The sequence below is a fragment of the Hippichthys cyanospilos genome, chromosome 7 (assembly GCF_059441005.1).
Source record: "Hippichthys cyanospilos isolate Australia breed blue-spotted pipefish chromosome 7, RoL_Hcya_1.0, whole genome shotgun sequence".
Classification (NCBI taxonomy): domain Eukaryota; kingdom Metazoa; phylum Chordata; class Actinopteri; order Syngnathiformes; family Syngnathidae; genus Hippichthys; species Hippichthys cyanospilos.
Window position 1 is genome coordinate 1,518,798 of NC_142375.1, and position 23,121 is coordinate 1,541,918.

Consider the following 23,121-nt stretch of genomic DNA (forward strand, 5'->3'; position numbering starts at 1 on the left):
TCAGTGTGATTTTTCTAAGTCAGAAAAAGTAAAAAAAAAAAAAAGACAAAGGCATGCCTTTTGGGTCTGCCTTGAGACTGGGGGTTGCTGGACCCCTGACCATCTGACCTCTTAACCAATGAGTGTTTGCCACAGACATGTAATTTGAGTAGTAGAGGAGATACAGGGGTTTAAAGGAAGAACAAAAGGCCATGTGGGCACTCGCCATCTTGACTGAGTTAGTGTGAACATTACCAGTATGAAACTATAGAACAAATCTTTATCCAACCAAGATGCCTGAGTCCTTCACCACAATGGGACTATGAAGACGTCCTACAAAATAAAACCGTATTCCTGATCCAAGTCAGAGGTTACAGCATTATGTCAGTAACAGAATACAATTTAAAATGTGGTTGTCAACTTCAACAGAATGATATTGCCATATCAGTCACCTGCAATCCTGTAGAATTTCTCCTTAATTATTTTTTTAAAGGTTTGTTCCCGGGGAACACTTCAAAATTGTGGAGCAAATGTTTGAGTGCCAGCGACACTTCTCTTATCGCTCGGCAGACAGTTGCCTTGCCCAAATGCTCTGCATCGCCAATATTATAAAGAAAACTACCATTTGCAAAACACCGTAAAGCAGTGCAAAGAATTTGCTCTGAACTCGAAGCAAGTCCACGATGTGAGATTCCAAATGTGTGTCCGGAGAATTTCTACAGCCACAAATATCGGACCAGACCGTGATTGGATTTCAGGCGACTTGTGGGCTCAGCCCCTCGTGTGTCTTGTTTTGTCTGTGTGTGCGTGAGCGTGTGTGAGTGTGTGTGTGTGTGTGTGTGTATGTGTGTGTATTTGCTGTCGGGAACGCCCCGCCCCCACCCGAAGCCCCTACCCCCAATTTGGACTCCTCTCATTTAGAGGAAGATTGAGAAGAAGCAACCAGCCCAGCAGCTAAGTGGAACGGGGAAGGGGAAGGTTGACTCGCGAAGGTGCTGTGCCCATTTTGGAGGCATCCTTTCCGGCTGACATGTGTGGAGGGAAGCCGAGATGCAGCTCCGAGTCTGTTTCTTGTTCGTCGTCTGCGCCGCGGCTATCGCAACATCCACAACAACGGGTAAGCACCTGCGTGCCCTAACCCTAACCCTAACCCGGGTAAGCACGCAGCTCCAGGCGCAAATGCCTCGTTTTGCCCTCAAAAACACATTTTTGATCATTTCTTAAAAAAGAAAAAAAAAATCACAGTTAAATTTGTAAATATCAATACTGAAGATTAAATCCAATTTTCCATCTTTTTCGGTTACTTCTTTCGGTTAGAGTCGGACGTAATAAAGCAATATAGATTGTTTGTTTATATATATATATATATATATATATATATATATATATATATATATATATATATATATATATATATATATATATATATATATATATATATATATATATATATGTGATGCTTTGCGACACCGGAGATAATGGGCGTGTATGGACCTCACAGAGACTGAACACAAAGTAACAAATGAGGATTAAATTTAATAACAAAAGGAGCACGTAACACGCGACCAGGAATAGAGAATAAATAAAATTTTAAAAAACGACAGGGGCGGAACCAACAGGACGGCGACGTCGAAAATTGTGCCAAAAACAAGTAACAAAATAAGGTGCTCAAAAAAAGGGCTCGAGGGGAGAAAAAGTAACGACAAAAGAAAGCGCAGAAAATATTCACGAAGCAAAGTAACAACTGAGGGAAACAACTACGAGACGGCCAAATAAATACGATAAGAACAAACTCAGGAAACTCGGGAAAAACTCGAGAAACAAGGGACGCAGACGCAACGGAGGTTCAGAGATTGACCTCCCCTCGTAAGTTTAGTTTTGCGTCTTCTCGTTCCTTTTGTACTTTGCCCAGTTTTTGGCTGTTTTTGTTCCTGCCATCTTTTGTTCATTAAAACCATATTTTTGAGCACATCCCCTCCTGGCTTCCTTGCTCCTCGCATCCTCAGTCCCGCACACCCGCATGTATATATATATATATATATATATATATATATATATATATATATATATATATATATATATATATATATATATACAGTTGGATGCAAATAAAATTATTAAGTGGGGAGTCCAGACGAAAACGTAAAAATAAATAAATAAAAAAGACCACAGACTAAGACTAAATTATCAATCTGGTATTTCTTTTGAAATGTACTGTATTTACAGCTCGGGAACAATAAGCGCTTACTTATTCCATTGAGTCTATTTAATTGTCTCACACATCATCAAGCTAGAAAAAGTGGAAAATATTTTTTAAATAATTTTTGATCCGGAAGCACAGAAGAACATGAAATATAAAAGTCACAGCTGTTCCGTGATTTGTTACCAAGCAGACTTTGATGCTCCCCTGAAGGAAAATGGTTGCCCGCTGGTCCGAGATTGGGTCTGCATGACCCACCTGGGTCACGAGGCTCCACTAACAGGCTAAATAACATGACCTCCTTTGGAAAAGTCCAATAGTTCTGGAAAGTTTTTGTCATGGCTCGTATGTGGAGGATGTTGTGTTGTCACAGAAGCTTTGTTCTAAATGCCCTTCATGACTCTGTTTGCATGTCATGGTCCTGCAGTGCCATGGAATTACACAGAGGATGATGCAACTCCCATCCCACATTCCAGCAGCAACTTCCCCAGTCCGATTCAGGCCAAGTCCAATCATACAAGTACAAAAGGGCGCTACAGAGGATCTGGATTGGAGTCTGGTCCCGCCACGCCACTCGCCCCGTCTGGCAGACCTGATAGCAAAGCTTTTAAGTTTCCTGAGGAAGTTGGGAACAATGGAGCGGAAACATCTGTCACCAGTCTTCCTGAGATTGCGGTGCTGGCCCGAAACACCCAAACATATCCAGGAATGCCAGTAGGGACGCATGGGTCTCACACCTCTGGGCAGGTCACTTTTCCACCTGTGACGTCATCTACGAGAGGTTTTGCCCTGCAGGTGACCCCTGCTCGTTTCACGGAGACAGTTTTTCTACAGAACCGCAGTCGGAAATTAAGTGGAATGGAAGTATTTAGAAAACTCACTTCAGACCCGGTTTCGGGATCCGCATGGTCCCAAAGGGATTTGCATCAAACTAAACTAAGACCCACACGACTACTGGATGTCATAGGGGTTACTTGGGCCACCACTGAAACCATCATTGTGTCTGGAAGGATACAGAACTTCTCAATGTTGGGGAATGAGACGAGAGTGTCCAGACCCACGTCACGAACAAGCACAGAGTCTGGAAGGTTCTTAAATTTTGGGGACTCGGCGGTTGGAATGAAAAGACACGGTTTTGGCACCCAGGTGGGAATCCCTGGGTTGGAGGGCTTCCCAGAAGCAGCAGGAGAGTACAATCACTCACGCACAATGTTGCCCTCAGGGGGGGTCCTTACATTGTCTAACTCTAAAGACCAAAGCTTGGATTTCTCTGAGATAGGGGTGGGAACACCTGGACAGTTGTCCCATGCATTTACCGTTTTGGCATCTGGAGAGGTTCGGAACACACAAGCAACAGCAGGAACGCCCAGATTCACGCCTCAAGGGGGGTTCTTGGGCCAAGGGGCCTCTGAGGATTGGACAGGAATGGGTGGACTCTCACCCCGCATGAGAACTGTGACCACATCTGAAGGGTTCTTGGGCTTAGAGGGCCCTGAGGACCCGGCGGGAACACGAGGACACTTGCCTCACTTAAACACTTTAACTGCATCTGAAGGCTTTGTAAACTTCAACTTCCCAGACGGAACAAACATGCCAAGGTACTTGCCTCAGGTTGAGGTTCTGAGCGGTGAAGGCAGGACAGGGACGACCAGACGCTGGCTTCCGATGAGCACGACAGTAGCGTCTCGAGATGTTTCTGGACCGTCCTCATACACGTCTCAGACAGGGGATCAGTACTTAAGGGGTTTCCGGTTTGGGACAGAGAACTTGCCTAATGCAAGCGCCGTTTTGGCATCTGGAAGAGTTCAGCACTTGTCCAGCTCAGAGGAAGTAAGACTTGGACACACACCTTGGGTAGGGGTCTTCATCTTAGGGGGCTCCCACGATAGAACGGGAATATCCAGACACCTGGTCCATGCAGTATCCATGACAACCACTGGTTTTGGGGCCACCCAGAACACGGATGATAACCACTACACGACACTTGCGCCAGCAACCCTTAAGAGTCCTTCTTTTGTGTCTCCATCCATCCTGGACGTCCTGGCTTGGGCCTACACATCCCCGTCCACACCGTTGATCACACCTGAAACGTTCCCGCCCGAGGAAACAGGTCAAGCCGGCAAAATGAAGCCTTGTGAAACAGGTTTTTTTGGTTTGCTGTTTGGAGTTCTTTGTAATGTAGATGCATTGAACTAATCTTTATCTTTAAAGCAAAAGCACCATCTAGAGGAGATTAAAAAAGAAAATAATAATAATCTCATTTTCTCAATAATAATCTTCATTTTCCCATCAGTAGAAAAAGGTATTCAGGGGGGCAGCGGCACCATGATTACCCAGCAGCTGATCGCAGAGGCCCAGTCTGCTTCCACCCCTGTGAGTCCGGCGACATCTCGCATACCAAAAGTCTATGTGGTACCAGACCAACCAGCCACCATCAAAGGTCTGATTGTGTCTCATTGTGTCCATGTGGATCTTGTCTCCGTGTGGGTATGATTGACTTATGTCTTAGTTTTGTGCTTTTGTATAGTGGACTCCATTGAGCTGCTGCTGCAGATCGTCGTGGACCAGGCCAGCTCAGCTTCCGGTCCCAGACTGGAGGAGGACACGAGCGCCTGGGTGGGTTGTGGGATGGTGGCGTCCATTCCTTTAACGAATGAAGCCATGGCAAGTGGGCTGACGTATTTGTCATAGAAAACAGCGTGTTCTGCTAAACAGTCATCAAAACTACTTTTAGTTGCTTCTTGTTCTATTTGATTTACTCTTCATTTGAAAAGAAAACGTCATGTTCCGGTCACGGAGTGATGCGCTAGTTGTGACTTTTCAGATGAGTGTTTTGCAAAGGAGTCACTGAAATAAGTTGCTTCATGTTCTATTTAATTTGCTCTTAATTTGTAAAGAAGGTACTTTTCCTGTCACTGCGCGATGTGGCAGTCACAATTTTTTAACTAAGTCTTTTTGCAAAGGAGTCACTTGAACACAATTTAGTAATAGGTTTCTTCATTTAATTTGCTCTTAATTTGAAAAGATAATGCAATATTCCAGTCACAGCTGCGATGTGCTAGTTATGACACTTCAACTCAGCGTTTAACAAAGTTACTATAAGTCACTATAAAATAAGTTGCTTCATGTTCCATTTAATTTTCCATTTCATAAAATGTACTGTTGCTGTCATAGCGCAATGTGCCAATCACGATTTTTTTAAGTGTGTCTTTTGCAAAGGAGTCACTTAAACACAATTTAGCAATACGTTTCTTCATATTCCACTTAATTTGCTCTTATTTTGAAAAGATGTAATATTCCACTCACAGCTGTGATGTGCTGGTTGAAATCTTTCAACTGACCATTTTGCAAAGGAGTTGCCATTAAACAAGTTGCTTCATGTTTCATTTAATTTGCTCTTAATTTGAAAAGAAAATATACTGTTCCTGTCATAGCAGCGATGTGCTAGTCGGGATGTTTCAACTGAGTGTTTTACAGAGGACTCAGTATAAAATAAGTTGCTTCATGTCCCATTTAATTCACTGTTAATTTGGAAAGAAAATGTACTGTTCCTGTCAGAGCACAATATGCAAGTCACAATTTTTTTACCTGAGTCTTTTGCAAAGAGTCACTTAAACACAATTTAGCAATAAGCAAATTCATCACTATAAAACACAGTCGTACATGTTCCAATTGTCTCTTAATTCAAAATGAATATTCTGTTTCTGTCACAACTGTGATGTGCTTGTCGGAATGTCGGCAACTCAGTGTTTTGCAAAGGAGTCACTGTGACACAATTTAGCTAAAAGTTCCTTCATGTTCCATTTAATTTGCTCTGAATTGAAAAGAAAATGTACTGTTCCTGTCATGTCTTCAATGTGCTAGTCAGGACTAGTGGAAAGAGTAAATGGGGGTTTAAAGTTTGTGGATTGGACGCTTGCCGATCACTTTGTCCATGTTGCAGGTGGAGCCTTACCTTCAGAGGGCGCCGGGGTTCAGCCGGATATTGGGCGTGTGGGGCAGGCGAGTGCTCGTGGCGAACATATAATTAGCGCCACTCTTAGCCAACGTTTATGTTTTTTTTTCTCCGTCCCGCTTACAGTGGCCGCGCTGTGCAGATGCTGCTCGAGTTCGACAGTGCGGGCTCTCTGCAGTGGCTCTCCGTCTCAGGAGCCTCCACGCTGCTACGCCAGACGGCACTGGAACAGGCCGTGCGCCAGGGGAGGAGCTTCAGAGGCTCCAAGGTGCTCAACATCACGCTGGGAGGTGAGATCTCCATTCAAAAAATGAGCGCAAAACACTATTTAGCCAGAAGTTGCTTTATGTTCCAAATGATTTGCTCTTCATTTGAAAAGAAAGAAACTTTACTTGGTAATACAATCGGTTTGTAAAGGCAATTTATTACGGCCCCAGAATATAAATCTCAATTATCACCATTCATTTTGGTTGATTAAAAATGTAATTGATTTTAGTTGAAGTCATAAACCCAACAAACGATTATTTGAAGTTTGATTTATAGAAACAAAAAAAACGATCCTGTGGAAATCGATTTCAAATTAGTTATAATGTAAACCTAATCATACCTAGTGCATAACCTGCATACATGTCACAACTCATTCAATTGCAAAAACATTTTTATGAACGGCACGCAAAGAAATAAGTACTGTAGTAATGATTGCAAACGGTCTTGCAAATCACCCGTCCAGCATTCTGCTACTTTTGTAAAACAGATTTAGCTGAAAATTAAATATTTAATGTTGAAAATGACAAATAACCTGGATGTATAGCCCAGCATTCACTTCCAACACACAAGTAGGCTAAATACTAAGGGCGTAGCCTTTAATGGGTCGGCATTATGGGGGGAAAATGCTTAAAACTACACACACAAAACTTTTAATCTTGTGCCTGTGAGCACTCTTGTGGCAGTGCTTTTCAATTTTATTTTGCAAAGCCCCCCAGGAAAGCGGAAACCTTTTGCACCACCCCGCCCCCCCACACACACACTCACCGTGCAGACTGTAAGCAAGATTATTATCGGAAAAATTTGTATTTGTATGCCCAAAACTTTTAACTCCTTCTCAATGTCTGTAAAAGAAAAAAAGCAATTTAAATCAACTTCCAAAAACTGTTAAATATAGGGGACCCCCATGTTACAGCGTCCCTGGCTTACGTTTTTTTCATGTTGCGATGTGAAATACTGAGTTTTTTTCATCCCCTCTTTACTGGATTTTTCCCTTTTTTGCAACAAAAACAAATCTCATGACCCTAGGGGGTTGGCTGTATTTGTGTTGTTTTGTCTCTATCTGCAGGCGTTTTTAGGTAATTGCACAACGCGTTACGACAATGCTGGTCTGCTATTGGTCGTTGTCTCCTCACAGAGATGCTGGTCTGCTTTTGGTCGGCCTCACTCGTTTCAAAATGGTGGAATGGAAAAGCTTTGTTCTATCGTGAGTGGTTACAAAACCATATTTATGGTGCATTTTACTGCTTAATTACAACTTGAATGGGTTAGCCATGGGTCCCAAGATTTCTAGTGATGTTAAAGAGAGAGAAGTAAGAAGATGATTTATATGGAAACGATGCTGGAGATAATCGAGAAATACGAAGCTAGCCTAGCCTAGGCTACCCTTACTAGGGAATATGTGCAAAACAAGCGCCACTCAAAGGTAAATAAATCCTTCCTATAATTTTTATTTATGATTTTTTCTGATTTTATACATGTATATTATATAAACGTAGCACTTATTAGACTAAGCACTTACAAGCCCAACCGCGGAACGGATTAATCCAGTAACACGGGGGCCCACTGTACTTTGTACAGCATTAACCTTTTACAGTGTCTTTGTGAACAAGTCTTGGTGGGGCCGCTAGTCCCAGTTTTTTGTGGGCCAAGACTGGGTTTGAAGTTGGAATTGGATTTCGCTTGAGGTTAGAGTCAGGCAATGATTGGTTAAGGGCCAGGAAACGCCATGTTATGGTGCCCACTAAGATAGAAAGATGTTGCCTGTGTGTGTGGAGCAGGGGTGCAGGCGGACGTTTGCGACTGGCTGCTGGAGTGTCCTGCAGGCTTCCGATGTGTATCTCGGCCCGGTGCCCGCTACGGCTGCTCGTCCGTCTGCCACTTTAAATTCTGCCATCATCACGGCGTCTGCACGCACCACCCCAGTCAACTTCCTCTTTGTCGGTAGGAACACACACACACGCTTATGTACGTGCACGTCCTGTTTGAAGGCCTTCGTTCCCTCGATCCTTACTTTCTTCTTTCGGCGGGTGGTCAGCTGCCTGGCGGGGGATGACTTTTGGTTCATGGGTTCGCGTTGCAATGTGCGCATGACGCGGGCCCGCCTGGTGTGCACGTGCGCCTCCATCCTGGCGCTGGCTGTGGGCGTGGTAACGTCGCTGGCCCTGGTGGCCGTCAGACGCTACCGGGCCGCTCTTATCCAGGCCAAGGTGGACCAGACCCGCAGCAGGTACCCGGCAAGGCACCAGCATGCTGTTACACTCCAATCATCCAGGTGGTAGTGGCACCCAGTACTGCACCCAGTACTGTCAATCTGTCACTAGCTTGCTCTCTTTAAGAGTTGTTATTGCTTATTTTGCATTATTCATCATTAACATCCCCTAATTTACGTCACTGTTAAATGATTCGTCCATCCATTTTTTGGAGCCACTTATCTTCACAAGGGTCGCAGGCTAGCTGATGCCTATCCCAGCTTGCTTCAGTCAGTAGGCGGATGACACCCTGAACTGGTTGCCAGCCAATCGCAGCTTATTTTTTGAAAGAATTTCGTTTTGGGTTCAGGAAGGTTCCATTTTTGCAACTTCATAACTCCAGAATAGAATAGAATGGAATGGAAAAGAATAGAATAAAATAGAGCGCCTTTGTTATAGTACATAGGTACCCTATACATACATACATACATACCCTATACAAAAAAATTGGAAGGGCTGCTCAATTTGTGGTTATTATTAACATTAAAACAATTATGAATTAAAATGTGAAGAATAATCAAAATAGAATAGAATTGAAATGGTTTCAAATAGATATAGACGTGTGTATATATATATATAGTATATATATATATATATATATATATATATATATATATATATATATATATATATATATATATATACACAGTGGGCCCCCGCTTTACGAACTCCCTGTTTTACGTATTTTTTATCTTACGACGCGAACCGCGGCGTTTTTTTTGTCCCCCTCTTACGCACAAACCTTTCGTCTTACGAACCATCCATAATGCCGGTCAGTGTGTCCACACTATTTTTTCCGCTTTGCTGCATCAACAAAAACAACTTTTCTCGCATGTCACGGAAATGTCGATATGCTATTGGTCAATTAAGGCAGTCACAGTCACGGTCTCAGTCACGGTCTCAATCACGGAGATGCCAATATATGCCATTGGTCGATTAAGGTCACAGTCACGGTCTCAGTCACAGAAATGCCGATATGCTATTGGCCGAACGCCGTCATCGAGCTGGTCGGTGTGTTGTGAATACTTTGCAAACTTTATCTGTTAGACATGGCTTCTAAAATTGCAAGTGGCTGTAAAGGAAGAAGTAAGTGATGACAATAGAAACGAAGCAGGAGATAATAAAAAAATACGGAGGCGCACGCATAGTTAACCTTGCTAGTGAGTATGGCCGTAACCGCTCGGCAATCTTCTAAGGGCAAGACTTTCCTTGCTAGGGGACGGACCTCGGTCGACAACAAAATGGAGAGGCTTCTTCTATCATGGATTAAAGAGAAGGAAATTGCCGGTAATATGTTCTCATTTAAGAAAAGTTCTCGTTTGAGAAAAAAAAAAAATCTGCGGGTTCGTCTCTGCTCCCCTCCGCCTCTACCCACCACCAGCTCAAGTCACGTCGCCCCAAAGGTAAATGTCATTTTTCCTTTGTATATTTGTTATTTAACTGCACAGTAGATTGTTACTAATTTGTAAATATGTGTATAAAGCCGTGATGTTTTTGCCTAAGATTTTTCCACACGTTGCACGCATTCACTAATTAACATAGGTTTGGATTGCCCGTCTTACGGACAATTCGAGTAACGAGCATAGCCGCTGAACGGATTAAGTTCGTAACAGGGGGCCCACTGTACACACATTTTATATATATATATATATATATATATATATATATATATATATATATATATATATATATATATATATATATATATATATATATATTTGTATATCCATTTTTATGTGTATTATTTATATATATATATATATATATATATATATATATATATATATATATATATATATATATATATATATATATATAAAAAAATATATATATATATATATATATATATATATATATATATATATATATATATATATATAGAGAGAGAGAGAGAGAGAGAGAGAGAGAGAGAGAGAGAGAGAGAAATGCACTGATTTGAATACATAAACTTCCAAACAAATGTGCCATTAATTGTTATGTCACCCAGTGGCCATAATTGCGTTTTGGTTTTCAGCTACCGGAGCTTCAACCATTTCGACGAACTCTCTTCTCGCTTCTGGCCGCGTTCGGTGTCATCGGCCGCTTCTGCTGACTCCATGGACAATCAGGCGTTCACGCGCTCCGACGAGTTGCTGCACATGCGAGCCCTGGACCGGCCCTGCTGCTACCACGACGACACCTTATCATTCACTTCCGCCTACTCTACCCACCTCAACATCGTCTCCCCTGAAAGGTACGCCTGCATACAAATTGAGCCTTTTGGAGACTTTGTCTGCATTTTTTTTTCAAGTTTTCAATATCTCAATCAGATGTTGCCTTCAGGGATAGTCTGAAATCTCGCTTTTCACGTCGTTTGAACATTCTTTTTCCTATTTGGTGCCTTCTAAACTGTGGCATTGATGAGATAGACCAGATTTTTCAAGTTTTGCGTAAAGTTGACGGCCCACGGTGGATCATGGCTGAGCGGAGCACGGCATATGTGTTGGAATCGCCCTGTGAGTCCTTTGTTGCCTTCAGAAACTCACACTTTGCAGTTCAGGAGTCTCAATCGGGGGTTTCTTTAAGCAGCCTAGAGAAATTTCTACTTCTCAGTCTTGGAGTCTAAAATCGGAACAAATATCCCATTTTTCAGTGTAGGAGTCTAGCTCAGGGGTGTCTAACTCATATTTATCGGGGGCCGCATTGTAGTTATATTTTTTGTCAGAGGGCTGGTATGATTGTGAAATCAAATCAATTTTAGGTGTGTTTGTCATACTTCTAACTAGTTTTGAAATAAGAGCCCGGTAAAAACTGTTCAAAAGAGATATTGGGAACACAAAGTGCTTGTTATTTTTACCCCCACATTTTTAAATGTTGAGGGCAACTTGCAAATCTAGTATTTTAACCAGAAACTTGGTTTGATCAGGATCTCGCGGGCCACATAAATTGATGTGGCGGGCCGGATCTGGCCCCCGGGCCTTGAGTTTGACACCTGTGGTCTAGCTGATGCTTTTAGGGACAGTCTGAGGTTATAATCTTTATCTCTGCACCAAAGTCATACATCTGCCTCAGGTATTGTCTGTTTTGTTTTTCCATCGGTCTAAATCAGGCGTTGCCTTCAGACACGTTTGTTGCTACCTTTCGGGACAATCTGAAGTCACAAACTTTATCTCATCTAAGGCTAGCTTCAGGGACAGTCAAACTCTAAAATTTTTGTTTCCCATCTGTTTATGTCAGATGTTTTTTCGGGGACAGTAAGAAATTTCTTTCTGTGACTCAATCTGGTGATGCATTCAGAGACAGTCAGAAAAATGTCATTTCTAATTTATGACTGACCTTCAGCAATGATCAGAAACAACAGTTTTCCTTCCATGAGTTTAATGAAATGTTGCATTCAAGAGCGCTTTAAAATTTATTTTTTCAGTCTAAGTCAGGTAATGTCTTCAATGTTGTCAGAAATCTTACTATGTATTGTTGCTTTCAGTAAAGATCAAAAATCCCAGTTTTCTGTTTTGGAGGCTAAATCACGTGTTGCCTTTGAGAATGGTCTGAGGTCACAAAATGTATATATCTCCCTCAAACAAGCGTTGCCTTCAGGGACAGTTTAAATTTTGTTTTCTCCATCAGAGGCTGTCTGGAATCTGTTTTCTATCTTTAAATCAGATGATGCCTTCAGAGTTACAAATCTCATTTCTAAGTGGGATGTTGCAGTCAGGACTGTCAGGAATTACAGTTTTAAATGTCTTCCTAAATCAAGTTTTGCCTTCGTGGACCGTCTAAAATCTGTTTTCTATGTCTAAATCAGGTGATGTCTTCAATGTTGTCAGAAATCTTACTATGTATTGTTGCTTTCAGTAAAGATCAAAAATCCCAGTTTTCTGTTTTGGAGGCTAAATCACGTGTTGCCTTTGAGAATGGTCTGAGGTCACAAAATGTATATATCTCCCTCAAACAAGCGTTGCCTTCAGGGACAGTTTAAATTTTGTTTTCTCCATCAGAGGCTGTCTGGAATCTGTTTTCTATCTTTAAATCAGATGATGCCTTCAGAGTTACAAATCTCATTTCTAAGTGGGATGTTGCAGTCAGGACTGTCAGGAATTACAGTTTTAAATGTCTTCCTAAATCAAGTTTTGCCTTCGTGGACCGTCTGAAATCTGTTTTCTATGTCTAAATCAGGTGATGTCTTTGCAGTCAGAAATCTACTCATCTAAAGTGAGATGTTGCATTCAAAACTTGTCTGGAATCCCTGTTTTATATGATTAAATTAGGTGATGTTTCAGGATCAAAAACCAAATTTTTAAGTGAGATGTTGCAGTCAGGAACAGTCAGAAATGACAGTTTTAAATCTGTCAGGGACAGTCTCTTTTCTAGTATGTCTAAATCAGGTGATACTTTCAGAGTCGGTAATCTCATTTCAAAGAGCTGTTGCAATGTTAAATCCCTGATTAGATCAGATGTTGCCTTGAGGGAGAACCTGAAATCTCTGTTTTCTGTGTCTATAGCAGGGGATCCCTTACTGGAAATGTTCCATTTCTAAGTGTGATGTTGGATTGAGCAAAAATCAGAATTCACATTTTTCAATCTCAAATCAAAATTAGGGACTTAATCCAGCATCTGTCCAATGTAAAATCCCTCGTAAAAAAAGTGAAATGCATGTTTTACAGCTCCCAGTACGGTTGGCATGGCAGCATGGGCGATGGCGGCGTGCTGGACTCGGGCAAGGCGAGCGACCTTTCGGTGTGCAGCTGGCCACTGGAGCCTATCCAATGGACGCCCTTCCCGCTACTGTGCCAGCTGGCCCCACCCCCCCGTAGCCCCCAGGCTGTGAGTACCATTTTCCCCCATCTCCCCCCTTCCAAATTCCAAATGTTTAAGGCTTTTGCAGAATTTCCACATTTTCATCAATGCCACATTTTTTGCCAATCACTTCCCATACTTTTTTCATTATGTTTACATCCTCTGCTGCACTGTATATGCACATTAATATATATATATATATATATATATATATATATATATATATATATATATATATATATATATATATATATATATAATGTAAAGTGGTTTTTACGTTATAGGAATTTTACATTAAGGAACCTTCACCTCCATACTGGTAACTTGGTTGCTCGAAAAGTTCCATGAAATTACAGTAACGCATTTTCAGCATTTATGGTAAAAAATGTTATCGATACTGTTGATTTAACAATTTCAAAATATACTGTGTAAAATCAAAAGAAAAGTACGGTTAAATTATGATAACACATATTCTACATCCAGAAAAATGTATTGCAACTGTTGATTTCACGATTACAAGATGTACTGTGCAAAATCCACAATATCAATGTTTTGTTTTGTTTTTTTTTACCTCAAATGTAATTTTTTAGAAAATGTATTGCTGTAATTTAAGGGTACAGGCAACTTGGTTGCCAGAAAAGTACTGTTAAATACTTACATACCATTAACAACTGTATTAAGACATTATTTACGGTAAATGTAGAAAAAGTTGCCAGTACTGTAAAAACTGCTTTTTTTTTTTAAACTGTGTGGGCTGAGTGGAGCTAGGCTACGTTAGCTTAGCGTCTTTTCTTGTTCAGGCCGGGGCATCAAGGCCGCACTCGTATTGCGAGGGCATGGAGCTTCTGGACCTGAACCGCAGCTCGACCGCCTGACTCCAAACACACCCTTCAAAAGCTCTGTTTCTGTGTGTGCGTGTGTGTGTGTGTGTGTGTGTGTGCATGTCTCTGTGTGTGAGTGACAGAGAGAGAGAGAGAGAGTGAGCCATTGCATTTTCAATAAACACTGTTAAAGAACCCTTATCAGAGTGGTTTTCTAAGTACTTCCTAAAAAAACTACTTGGCTCTCCATGGACCACCATCATAGCGGATGTTAAAATGCAGTAACATATTAGGCCATTGTGTACAATATCGGAATGAAAACATAAATATGTATAATAATTACAAAAAAGTGGAGCCAAAATCTTGGTTAGGCCAGGCAACCTAGAACATTTAATTAGCAACAAAGCAGAGAGAAGACAACAAACTTTTTCTCGCAAGGAGAGTGGATAGGAACCTTCACCTTTGGAAAGCTTGTTCCAGTTTGGTCACAGATCCTTTACACTCCTCATTTATTCATTTGGGTTAGCCCTAGGTACAAAAGTCATTGTTGCCCTGAAAGGCTGGAGGAGGCATTTTGCAACAATGTAAACAATCGGTTTCTGATCATGAGAAATGCAGTTTAGAGTTCATGCTGGTATCTGCTTTCTCAGAAACATCAAGAGCGACCGGTCGGGTCACAAAAGTCCCGTTGGTCTGGTCATGGGCCTGTGTCTTTCTTGCAGCTGTTTGAGAGGCATAAATTTCTCTTCTTCACAACCAACAGTATCAAAAAACATTTGTCCTAATCTACCAATATACTGATTGCATCACAAACATACTAACTAATCGCATAACAAACATGCTAACTGCATAAAACAAATATGAGCGAACCTGGAGGGCCCTCGGCTTACACCTTTTTTTTCGGAGGCTCTGGTGGAGATATTCGGCGAGCAACTGTTGCCGGCTCCGCCCGAGCTGGATCGGGCCCACCGCAGCCTCGTCGCCAAGTCTTCACTCCGAGACAAGCCCAGGCCGGTGATTGTGTGTTTTCACCGACATCAGACGGAGTTGATCATTCGGGAGGCTCGCAGGCGTAAGAATGAACTGAAATTTCGCGATTCGCCGATTCACATCTACGAGGACTATTCGGCCGACGTCCTGGAGTAACGCATGGCCTACCGGGAAGCTATGGCGAAGCTATACAACATAGGTCTCCGACCAGCGCTGCTCTACCCAGCGAGGCTCCAAATCACAAAAAAAGACAGTGATAAATGAACGTTTTTCTTCAGTAGCCGAGGCCTCTGCCTTTCTGAACGCGAGCCAAACTTAGTACATCTTTTTGTATCCCAATGTTCATACCTCTCGACTTAGCTCATTTTGCTCGGAGGTTACCTGCGGTTGGCTTCGGCTTCTTCCCGAGCAAAGTTATTTCAAAGATTGACTTGATGACTATTTTCGGATACCTTAATGTCCTGCTGTTGGCTGTTTTATCATAATTGGGCAAAAGAACACTGATTAAACAAGCAGTAGGATTTCTTATTTACAAGTGTTTACATCCGCGTTCATGATCGCTCGTGATCACTGCTGTCAACTTTATTTTTGTTAGTGTTCTTGGTTGGATCGGCCGCGCTGCGTGTCAAATTTTTGTTTACCCTGCTGAGACTTAAGCAGTTGAATTATAGGTCCTACAGAAGTCATTGTTCTGTTTTTTTTTGGTGTGACCAATTTTTTTTTTTTCTTTTGAGTACTACGTTACTTTGTTTTCTTAACACGATTACCAAGAAGGAGTTTGAATTTGGTGTGTCTTGTCCTTTATATTCTGAATGCTAGTTCTTTTTTTTTTATTTTTATTTTTATTTTTCTCTCTCTCTTTGTTACGTTGTCTCCGTGCAGGGGCAACTAGTGGTAAGGATAGTGATGAGACTGAATAGAAACTGGAAGCTATACTGGAGCATGTATGTTAGGTATGTGTGTAAGAGTTTGAATTGGACTGTTTGTGGCGTGTGTGTGTGTGTGTGTGTGTGTGTGTGTGTGTGTGTGTGTGTGTGTGTGTGTGTGTGTGTGTGTGTGTGTGTGTGTGTGTGTGTGTGTGCCCCTACCTCCATGGACTTGAACTTTCCAAATTCCATAGTTCCGACCATTCAATGGAAGCTTTCTCATTTTTTAATAAACAATCCGGATTTTAAGCTTTTTTACCAGAATGAAATCACTACTTTTTTTCAAATAAATGACACGGCGGACATCACTAGAGGCATACTATGGGAGTCATTCAAGGCATATTTGCGGGGGCAAGCTATCTTGTTCTCATCTCAGAGGAAAAAGGCAGAAACAGGCAGACTAGCTTGGCTCTCAGAGTGCATTTTGCAGATTGACAGACAACATGCCGCTGACCCCTCACGTGCTCATTACGATGAACGTTTTAAACTGCAGGCTGAATATGACACTTTAACAACAGTGAAGGTGGAGGCAAAGTTGTTGATGACCAGGCAACTTTACTTTGAGATGGGGGACAAAGCTGGAAGACTTCTTGCTCATCAAGCCAGAACTACCGCGCTTTCTAGGTTAATACCGAGGCTAAGTTCACATGCCGGAGTAGTCACTAAAGACCCCAAATTGATCAATGACATTTTCTTAGGTTTCTACTCAAACCTTTATAAATCAGAGTGCGTACTGGGAGTCTGGGTGGGCCACAACCCTATAGAAAAGTTTGGCTACCCAAAAGTTGACGCTGCTTTGGCTGGAAAGATAGGCGCTCCTATCACGCTGATGGAGGTGCGTGAAGCGATTAGGCAGCTGCAGACAGGTAAATCCTCAGGTCCTGATGGCTTTGGGGTAGAATTCTATTAGACGTTCGTGGATTCTGTGGCTCCACATCTGGTGAATACGTATAACGAGGCTTTTTCTACCGGTAGACTTCCTTCAACTCTCTGTGGGGCTAATATCTCTCTTCTTTTGAAGAAAGATAAAGACCCCCTAGAATGCGGTAGCTATGGACCCATTAGCCTTTTAAACGTTGACCAAAAAATCCTGGCCAAAGTTCTGACGATGAGCTGCTTTATGAGTCCCTAACCGCACGTATCATCACAAACCATGTCAGCTCTCCCACCTTCACTCTGCATCGGGCTACCAGGCAGGGTTGTCCTCTTTCCCCCCTCCTATTTGCCTTGGCTGTAGAACCATTGGCCATTTGGCTTCGATCCGAGGAAAGGATCGAGGGTATCTCAAGATGCGGTATCACTCATAAGATGTCCCTTTACACTGACCATTTGCTGCTTTATCTGTCAAACCCATCTACATCGGTCCCCATTGTCATAGACATATTGACTCAATTTGGCAAATTTTCAGGTTACAAACAGAATTATAGTAAAAGCGAACTGCTTCTGCTCAACCATCTAAGACATCTTTAGCTGCCCTCCCATTCAAGGTTACATCACATGGGTTTTGTTATTTAGGCGTGTTCATCACCCCAGCCTTTAATAACCTGTTTGAGGCGAATTTCTGTCCTTTAGTGGAGAAAAGCAAGCAGGACTTGGCCCGCTTGGTCGGCTCTTCCTCTCTCTTTGTTGGGCAGGGTCAACCTTGTCAAAATGGTGGTGCTCCCTAAGTTTCTTTATCTGTTTCAACACATCCCCGTCTTTATAAGAAAACGTTTTTTCTGTCAGCTAGATCATTTGATCTCATCATTTTTGTGGTCGGCCAAGCCCCCTCGCATCAAAAAGGCTTTGCTACAACTACCAAAATGTCAAGTTGGTCTCGCGCTACCTAATTTTATTCAATACTACTGGGCATGCAATATAGTGAAACTTATCCGCTGGTTGGATGGAGGTCTCAACACACGTCCCTCCTGGACCGAAATTGAGTTGAGATCCTCGAGGCTTCCCCTACTTTCCCTCCTTACCACACGATTGCCACTCAAAATGAACGTCATCTCTCAAAATAAGGTTGTCCTCAGCTCGCTGAGAATTTGGACCCAATTTCATAAAAATTATGGCCCGATTGAGCCATCAACTCTTGCCCCGATTGTCCGGAACCACCTATTCACTCCGGCCAGTTCTGACCTTACCTTTGCCAACTGGCGAAGCAAGGGCATGGTGCAGATCCGGGATCTCTACATAAATGACCACTTTGCCAACTTTGAGGAGTTATCCGCCCGGTTTCAGCTCCCCCAATCTCACTTTTCCGTTTTTTACAGATCAGGCATTTCGTTCGATCCGCCTATTCAAATTTTCCCAACAAACCGCCTGAATCCTTGGTTGACCAGGTGCTTACGGTAGACGTAGACCAAAGGCGAGCAATTTCCATAATCTATAATTTAATGGGATCCTCTAGCCATCAATCATTAGAGCTTATAAAAAAGAGATGGGAGGAGGAGCTGGATGTGCCGTTGTTAGCCGAACAATGGGCAATAATCTGAAAACTTGTACATTCTTCCTCGGTCTGCGCAAGGCATGGTCTAATTCAAAGCAAGATTCTTTTCAGGGTGCATTACACAAATGAGAGGCTTGCCAAAATTTACCCTGGGGTTAGCAATAGTTGCAATATATGTGACCAATCACCGGCTAACCATACTCATATGTTTTTTTTCCTGCCTTGCACTTACTAGCTTTTGGCATCAGATATTTCGTACTTTATCAGTGGTACTCGGAGTCGACCTACCCTTGGACCCATGCACCGCACTTTTTGGTAGCGCCCCCCCCCCCCCCCCCCCCCCCCCCCCCCCAGTACCTAACCTGTCAGTCACTAAGCGGCGCGTACTAGCCTTTACTACTTTGCTGAAGAGGCGCCTAATTTTATTTAAGTGGAAGCACGCTCTCAGCTGGCTTGGAGAGGTTCTGACCCACATCAAGTGGGAAAAGATGAGGTTTTCACTCTCTGGCGCAAGTTCTTCCTTCAGTGAGACATGGAAACCTTTCTACGATTATTTGGAAAATGTCGTGATTTGCCCAGACAGCGAGTAGATGCCCCCCTCCCCTCCCCCCCTTTTTAATTTATTTTTTTATTTATTTATTTTTCTTCATTAATCCTTTGGCTACAGTCGTACTTGTTGATACACTGTTTGTTTTTGGTTGGTTCATGTTACGTCTGAGTACGTGGAGTGCAATGAATGGATGTTTGGTGTTAAGATGGTTGCTGAAGGTGCCTGTTTACCAAACGTTTTTTTCTCATGCAATACCTGGTATTGCACTCCTTAAGTATGTTTACTCGTTTATCGGATGTGCATGTATGAGGCTTTGTTACATGCTGTATTTCAGACACCATTGTTTTTCGAAATGTTTGAATAAAAAGATTTTAAAAAATAAATAAAGAAAGAAATATAATGCATGTAAAATAAAAATACTTTATTTGCCCTGCATGTCTTATTTAAACAAATATAATAATAAAACAGTATAAAATTTTATTCATTTTTAGTGATAAATGGTTTTAAATATTTTTATTTATACATTTAAATACTACATTACTGATGAAAATATTTGTTGGCTGACGTTGAGAGGTATAATATTCATGAATCAATATGATAAAAAATAATAAAATAGTTTTTTATTCCTAATATATACAAATTTAAATGAATAGAACACAAACATACTTTCCCCCTAAATATATTATATATAAAAAAAAAAAACTTAAATGTGCATTTTATACATTTAATGCACAGTATGCATAATATAATAATTGTACAGTGGGCCCCCAGTTTACGAGATTAATCTGTTCCGCGGTTGGGATCTTAATTAGCTATTGCGTGTAAAACCCCAGGTAAAAACATAAACGTTGTATATACATGTTAAAATGTGGTATCAAAATAGTAAATGCTACTTAAATATCATATACATGCATAGAAATAAATAACATATATAAAAAATATACAAAGGATTTATTTACCTTTGAGTGATGCCTGTTATGGCCATATTCCCTAGTAAGGCTAGCCTAAGCCTGGGTAGCTTAGCTTTCTTCGTATTTCTTGATTATGTCCAGCTTCATTTCCATATAAATCATCATCTCTCTTTAACATCACTAGCAATCTTGGGACTCATGAATAACCTATTCAAGTTTGAATTAAGCACTAAAATGCATAATAAATACGATATTGAAAGCACTTTCACACGAGATCAAGACTTTAGGCAGCCAACCTCTGTGCGCCAACCAATAGCAGACCAGCATCTTCGTGACCCCATCACGGTGACCAATAATAGACCAGTATCTTAGGGAGTCGATACACTGACCAAAAGCAGAACAGCATTGTAGTGACGCATTGTAGCGGATGCAGTTTGACACCAGCAGAAAATAAGAGCAATTACCTAAAAACGCCTCAAGAGGGAGGCAAAACAACAAACATAACCAAACCCACAGGTCATGACAGTTGTTGATGTTAATCGTAAAGCGGGATACATACCTCAAAGAGTGGACAAAAAAACTCAGTATTCCACATCGTGACTTGAAAAAAACGTAAGCCAGGGATGGCGTAACCTGACGGTCCACTGTAATACATACGAAACAAAAATGGAATACAGTGATCTCTTGCTACTTCGCGCTTTGATTTTCGCGCCCTCGGTCTTTCGCGGATTTTTTAGACGTTGTGAAAAAAAGCTCTACTGTATGTATTGCGGAGAGATAGCCGTGACGCTTTCTTGCATGCCAGACAGACAAGCTAACTAAATGCACTTGCCATGTACCCTCCTCAGACATGGAACTACTGCAGTACACGTATGTACTTAAATGATTAAACCTTATACAGCGTACAGGAAGTGATCAGTTAGCCCTTTCCTTTAAAGTCTTACGCAGCTGCGGTCATATTCGCATATTATAAAGGGGGACCACGACCCTAGTCTGCCAATCCAGGGGCACTGTCCCCGATGTCCACATGATGTTGCAGAGGTGTGTCAGCCAAGACAGCCCTACAGCATCCAAAGCCTTCAGGAACTTCAGGCAGATCTCATCCATCCCCGGGGCCTTACTACCAAGGAGTTTTTTGACCACCTCAGTGACTTCAGCGCCAGAGATGGGAGAGCGCACCTCGGAGCCCGAAGACTCTGCTTCCTGAGAGGTATCTGCCAATCCAGGGGCACTGTCCCCGATGTCCACATGATGTTGCAGAGGTGTGTCAGCCAAGACAGCCCTACAGCATCCAAAGCCTTCAGGAACTCCAGGCAGATCTCATCCACCCCCGGGGCCTTACTACCAAGGAGTTTTTTGACCACCTCAGTGACTTCAGCCCCAGAGATGGGAGAGCGCACCTCGGAGCCCGAAGACTCTGCTTCCTGAGAGGAAGGCGTGTCAGTGGGATTGAGGAGGTCTTCGAAGTATTCTGCCCACCGGTTCACAACGTCCCGAGTTGAGGTCAACAATGCCCCATATCTCCACTTCCCCCTTCTGAGATGCCGGGTGATGGACCAGAATTTCTTTGAAGCCGCCCGGTAGTCGCTTTCCATGGTCTCACCGAATTCCTCCCACACCCGAGTTTTTGCCTTGGTGACCGCCGAAGCCGCACTCCGCTTGGCCAGCCGGTACCTGTCAGCTGCCTCTGGAGTCCCACAGGCCAAAAAGGCCCGATAGGACTCCTTCTTCAGCTTGACGGCATCCCTTACTGCTGGTGTCCACCAGCGGGGGTTTGGGGATTGCCGCCATGACAGGCACCGACCACCTTACGGCCACAACTCCAATCAGCCGCCTCGACAATGGACTCGCGAAACATGGTCCTCTCGGACTCAATGTCCCCCACCTCCCCCGGGACGTGGGAGGAATTCTGCCGGAAGTGGGAGTTGAAAATCCTTCTGACAGGGGACTCTGCCAGACGTTCCGAGCAGACCCTCACGATACGTTTGGGTCTGCCAGGTCTGGCCGGCATCCTCCCCCACCATCAGAGCCAACACACCACCAGGTGGTGATCAGTTGACAGCTTCGCCCGTCTCTTCACCCGAGGGTCCAAAACATGCGGCCGCAAATCCGATGATACAATCACAAAGTCGATCATCGAACCCCGGCCTAGGGTGTCCTGGTGCCAAGTGCACATATTGAAGGAAATTCATATTTTTCAAATTCAATATATCAATAAAATAGTGTGTACATGGAACTGTGTTATTCTAATAAAGATTGAGACGATGTAATGTCAGTATAAAGCAGATATGGTCCTGGCCCAGGGGAAATAAAGACAAGTCGGCACCTCCAAAAGGAACAGATGGCATCCCCCGACCAACATTCCACCATGGGCAAAAGGCTAGGTGTGGCCTTCAAGAGAAGATATCAGTCAGGGTTTTATGGTGCTCAGACTTCCTCCCGCTTCAAAGAATGGCCGGCAGAACAAAGACTTTTGAAGACACCATCCCCACGCAAACAGACCCCCACGCACGCACACACCGACAGGCACGCACGCACGTGCGCGCACACACACACACACTTGCATTCCACAGTGGGACTAGATGCCCCAAAAGGGTATAAGAACTGAATGTTGAAGGTGAAAGGTTGCCATTTTCTGCTCCGACCCATGGCAGGACTGGCCCGAGCCCTCGTGTACTTTCCCACTCTGTCTGGATTAAATCAATTGTTTCACTATGTTGTGGTATGGGCGATCTTTCAACAAAAACGAACACGCTAGGAACTAGTTTAAGGCAAGAAGCTTTTTCTAGATTCCTTCAATATGGACACCCGTATGTTTGAACATTATGGACAATCCATGACGAGCACAGAAGTCCAATAACAACGCACCGCTCGCATTCCTCCCAATCACGCCCCTACAGGTCTCACTGTCATTGCCCACATGAGCATTGAAGTCCCCCAGCAGAACACCCTCCAAGGACTCCAAAAAGGGTGGGTACTCTGAACTGCTGTTTGGTGCATAGGCACAAACAACAGTCAGGACCTGTCCCCTCACCCAAAGGCGGAGGCAGGCTATCCTCTCATCCA

At 42.8% G+C, this 23,121-nt stretch overlaps 1 protein-coding gene and 1 long non-coding RNA gene across 9 annotated transcripts in view; one reads left to right on the top strand and one right to left on the bottom strand.

The window, feature by feature from the left end:
- On the top strand, positions 1–14,448 carry vap (vascular associated protein). Of its 8 annotated transcripts, none has more exons than XM_088418654.1 (12): positions 1–1,096; positions 2,607–4,322; positions 4,473–4,619; positions 4,707–4,795; positions 6,123–6,181; positions 6,261–6,424; positions 7,537–7,605; positions 8,180–8,342; positions 8,437–8,628; positions 10,665–10,883; positions 13,294–13,453; positions 14,227–14,448. In XM_088418654.1, the coding sequence occupies exons 1-12, from the start codon at positions 1,030–1,032 to the stop codon at positions 14,299–14,301; spliced, it is 3,120 nt and encodes a 1,039-aa protein (XP_088274780.1). In that variant the 5' UTR covers positions 1–1,029; the 3' UTR covers positions 14,302–14,448. The 8 variants fall into 8 exon arrangements, with proteins under 8 accessions (XP_088274780.1, XP_088274781.1, XP_088274784.1 ...); XM_088418655.1 differs by having other exon boundaries at positions 2,607–4,289; XM_088418656.1 differs by having other exon boundaries at positions 2–1,096; positions 2,607–4,289; positions 4,476–4,619.
- LOC148420603 (uncharacterized) overlaps positions 13,874–23,121 on the bottom strand; it is a 14,177-nt gene continuing 4,929 nt past the window's right edge. Inside the window, exons 2-3 of the long non-coding RNA XR_015866069.1 lie at positions 20,615–20,699; positions 13,874–14,969 (exon numbers count right to left, since the gene is read on the bottom strand). This is a non-coding gene — a long non-coding RNA (uncharacterized LOC148420603). The remainder of the gene's footprint in view (positions 14,970–20,614; positions 20,700–23,121) is intronic.

What these genes read in the sequence shown, in the direction of transcription:
- vap (XM_088418654.1), top strand. Translation starts at nt 1,030, where the DNA reads ATGCAGCTCCGAGTCTGTTTCTTGTTCGTCGTCTGCGCCGCGGCTATC. An exon ending in CGCAACATCCACAACAACGG is followed by an intron (nt 1,097 to 2,606) that starts GTAAGCACCTGC and finishes ATGGTCCTGCAG; the next exon opens with TGCCATGGAATTACACAGAG. An exon ending in CCCCCCGTAGCCCCCAGGCT is followed by an intron (nt 13,454 to 14,226) that starts GTGAGTACCATT and finishes TTTCTTGTTCAG; the next exon opens with GCCGGGGCATCAAGGCCGCA.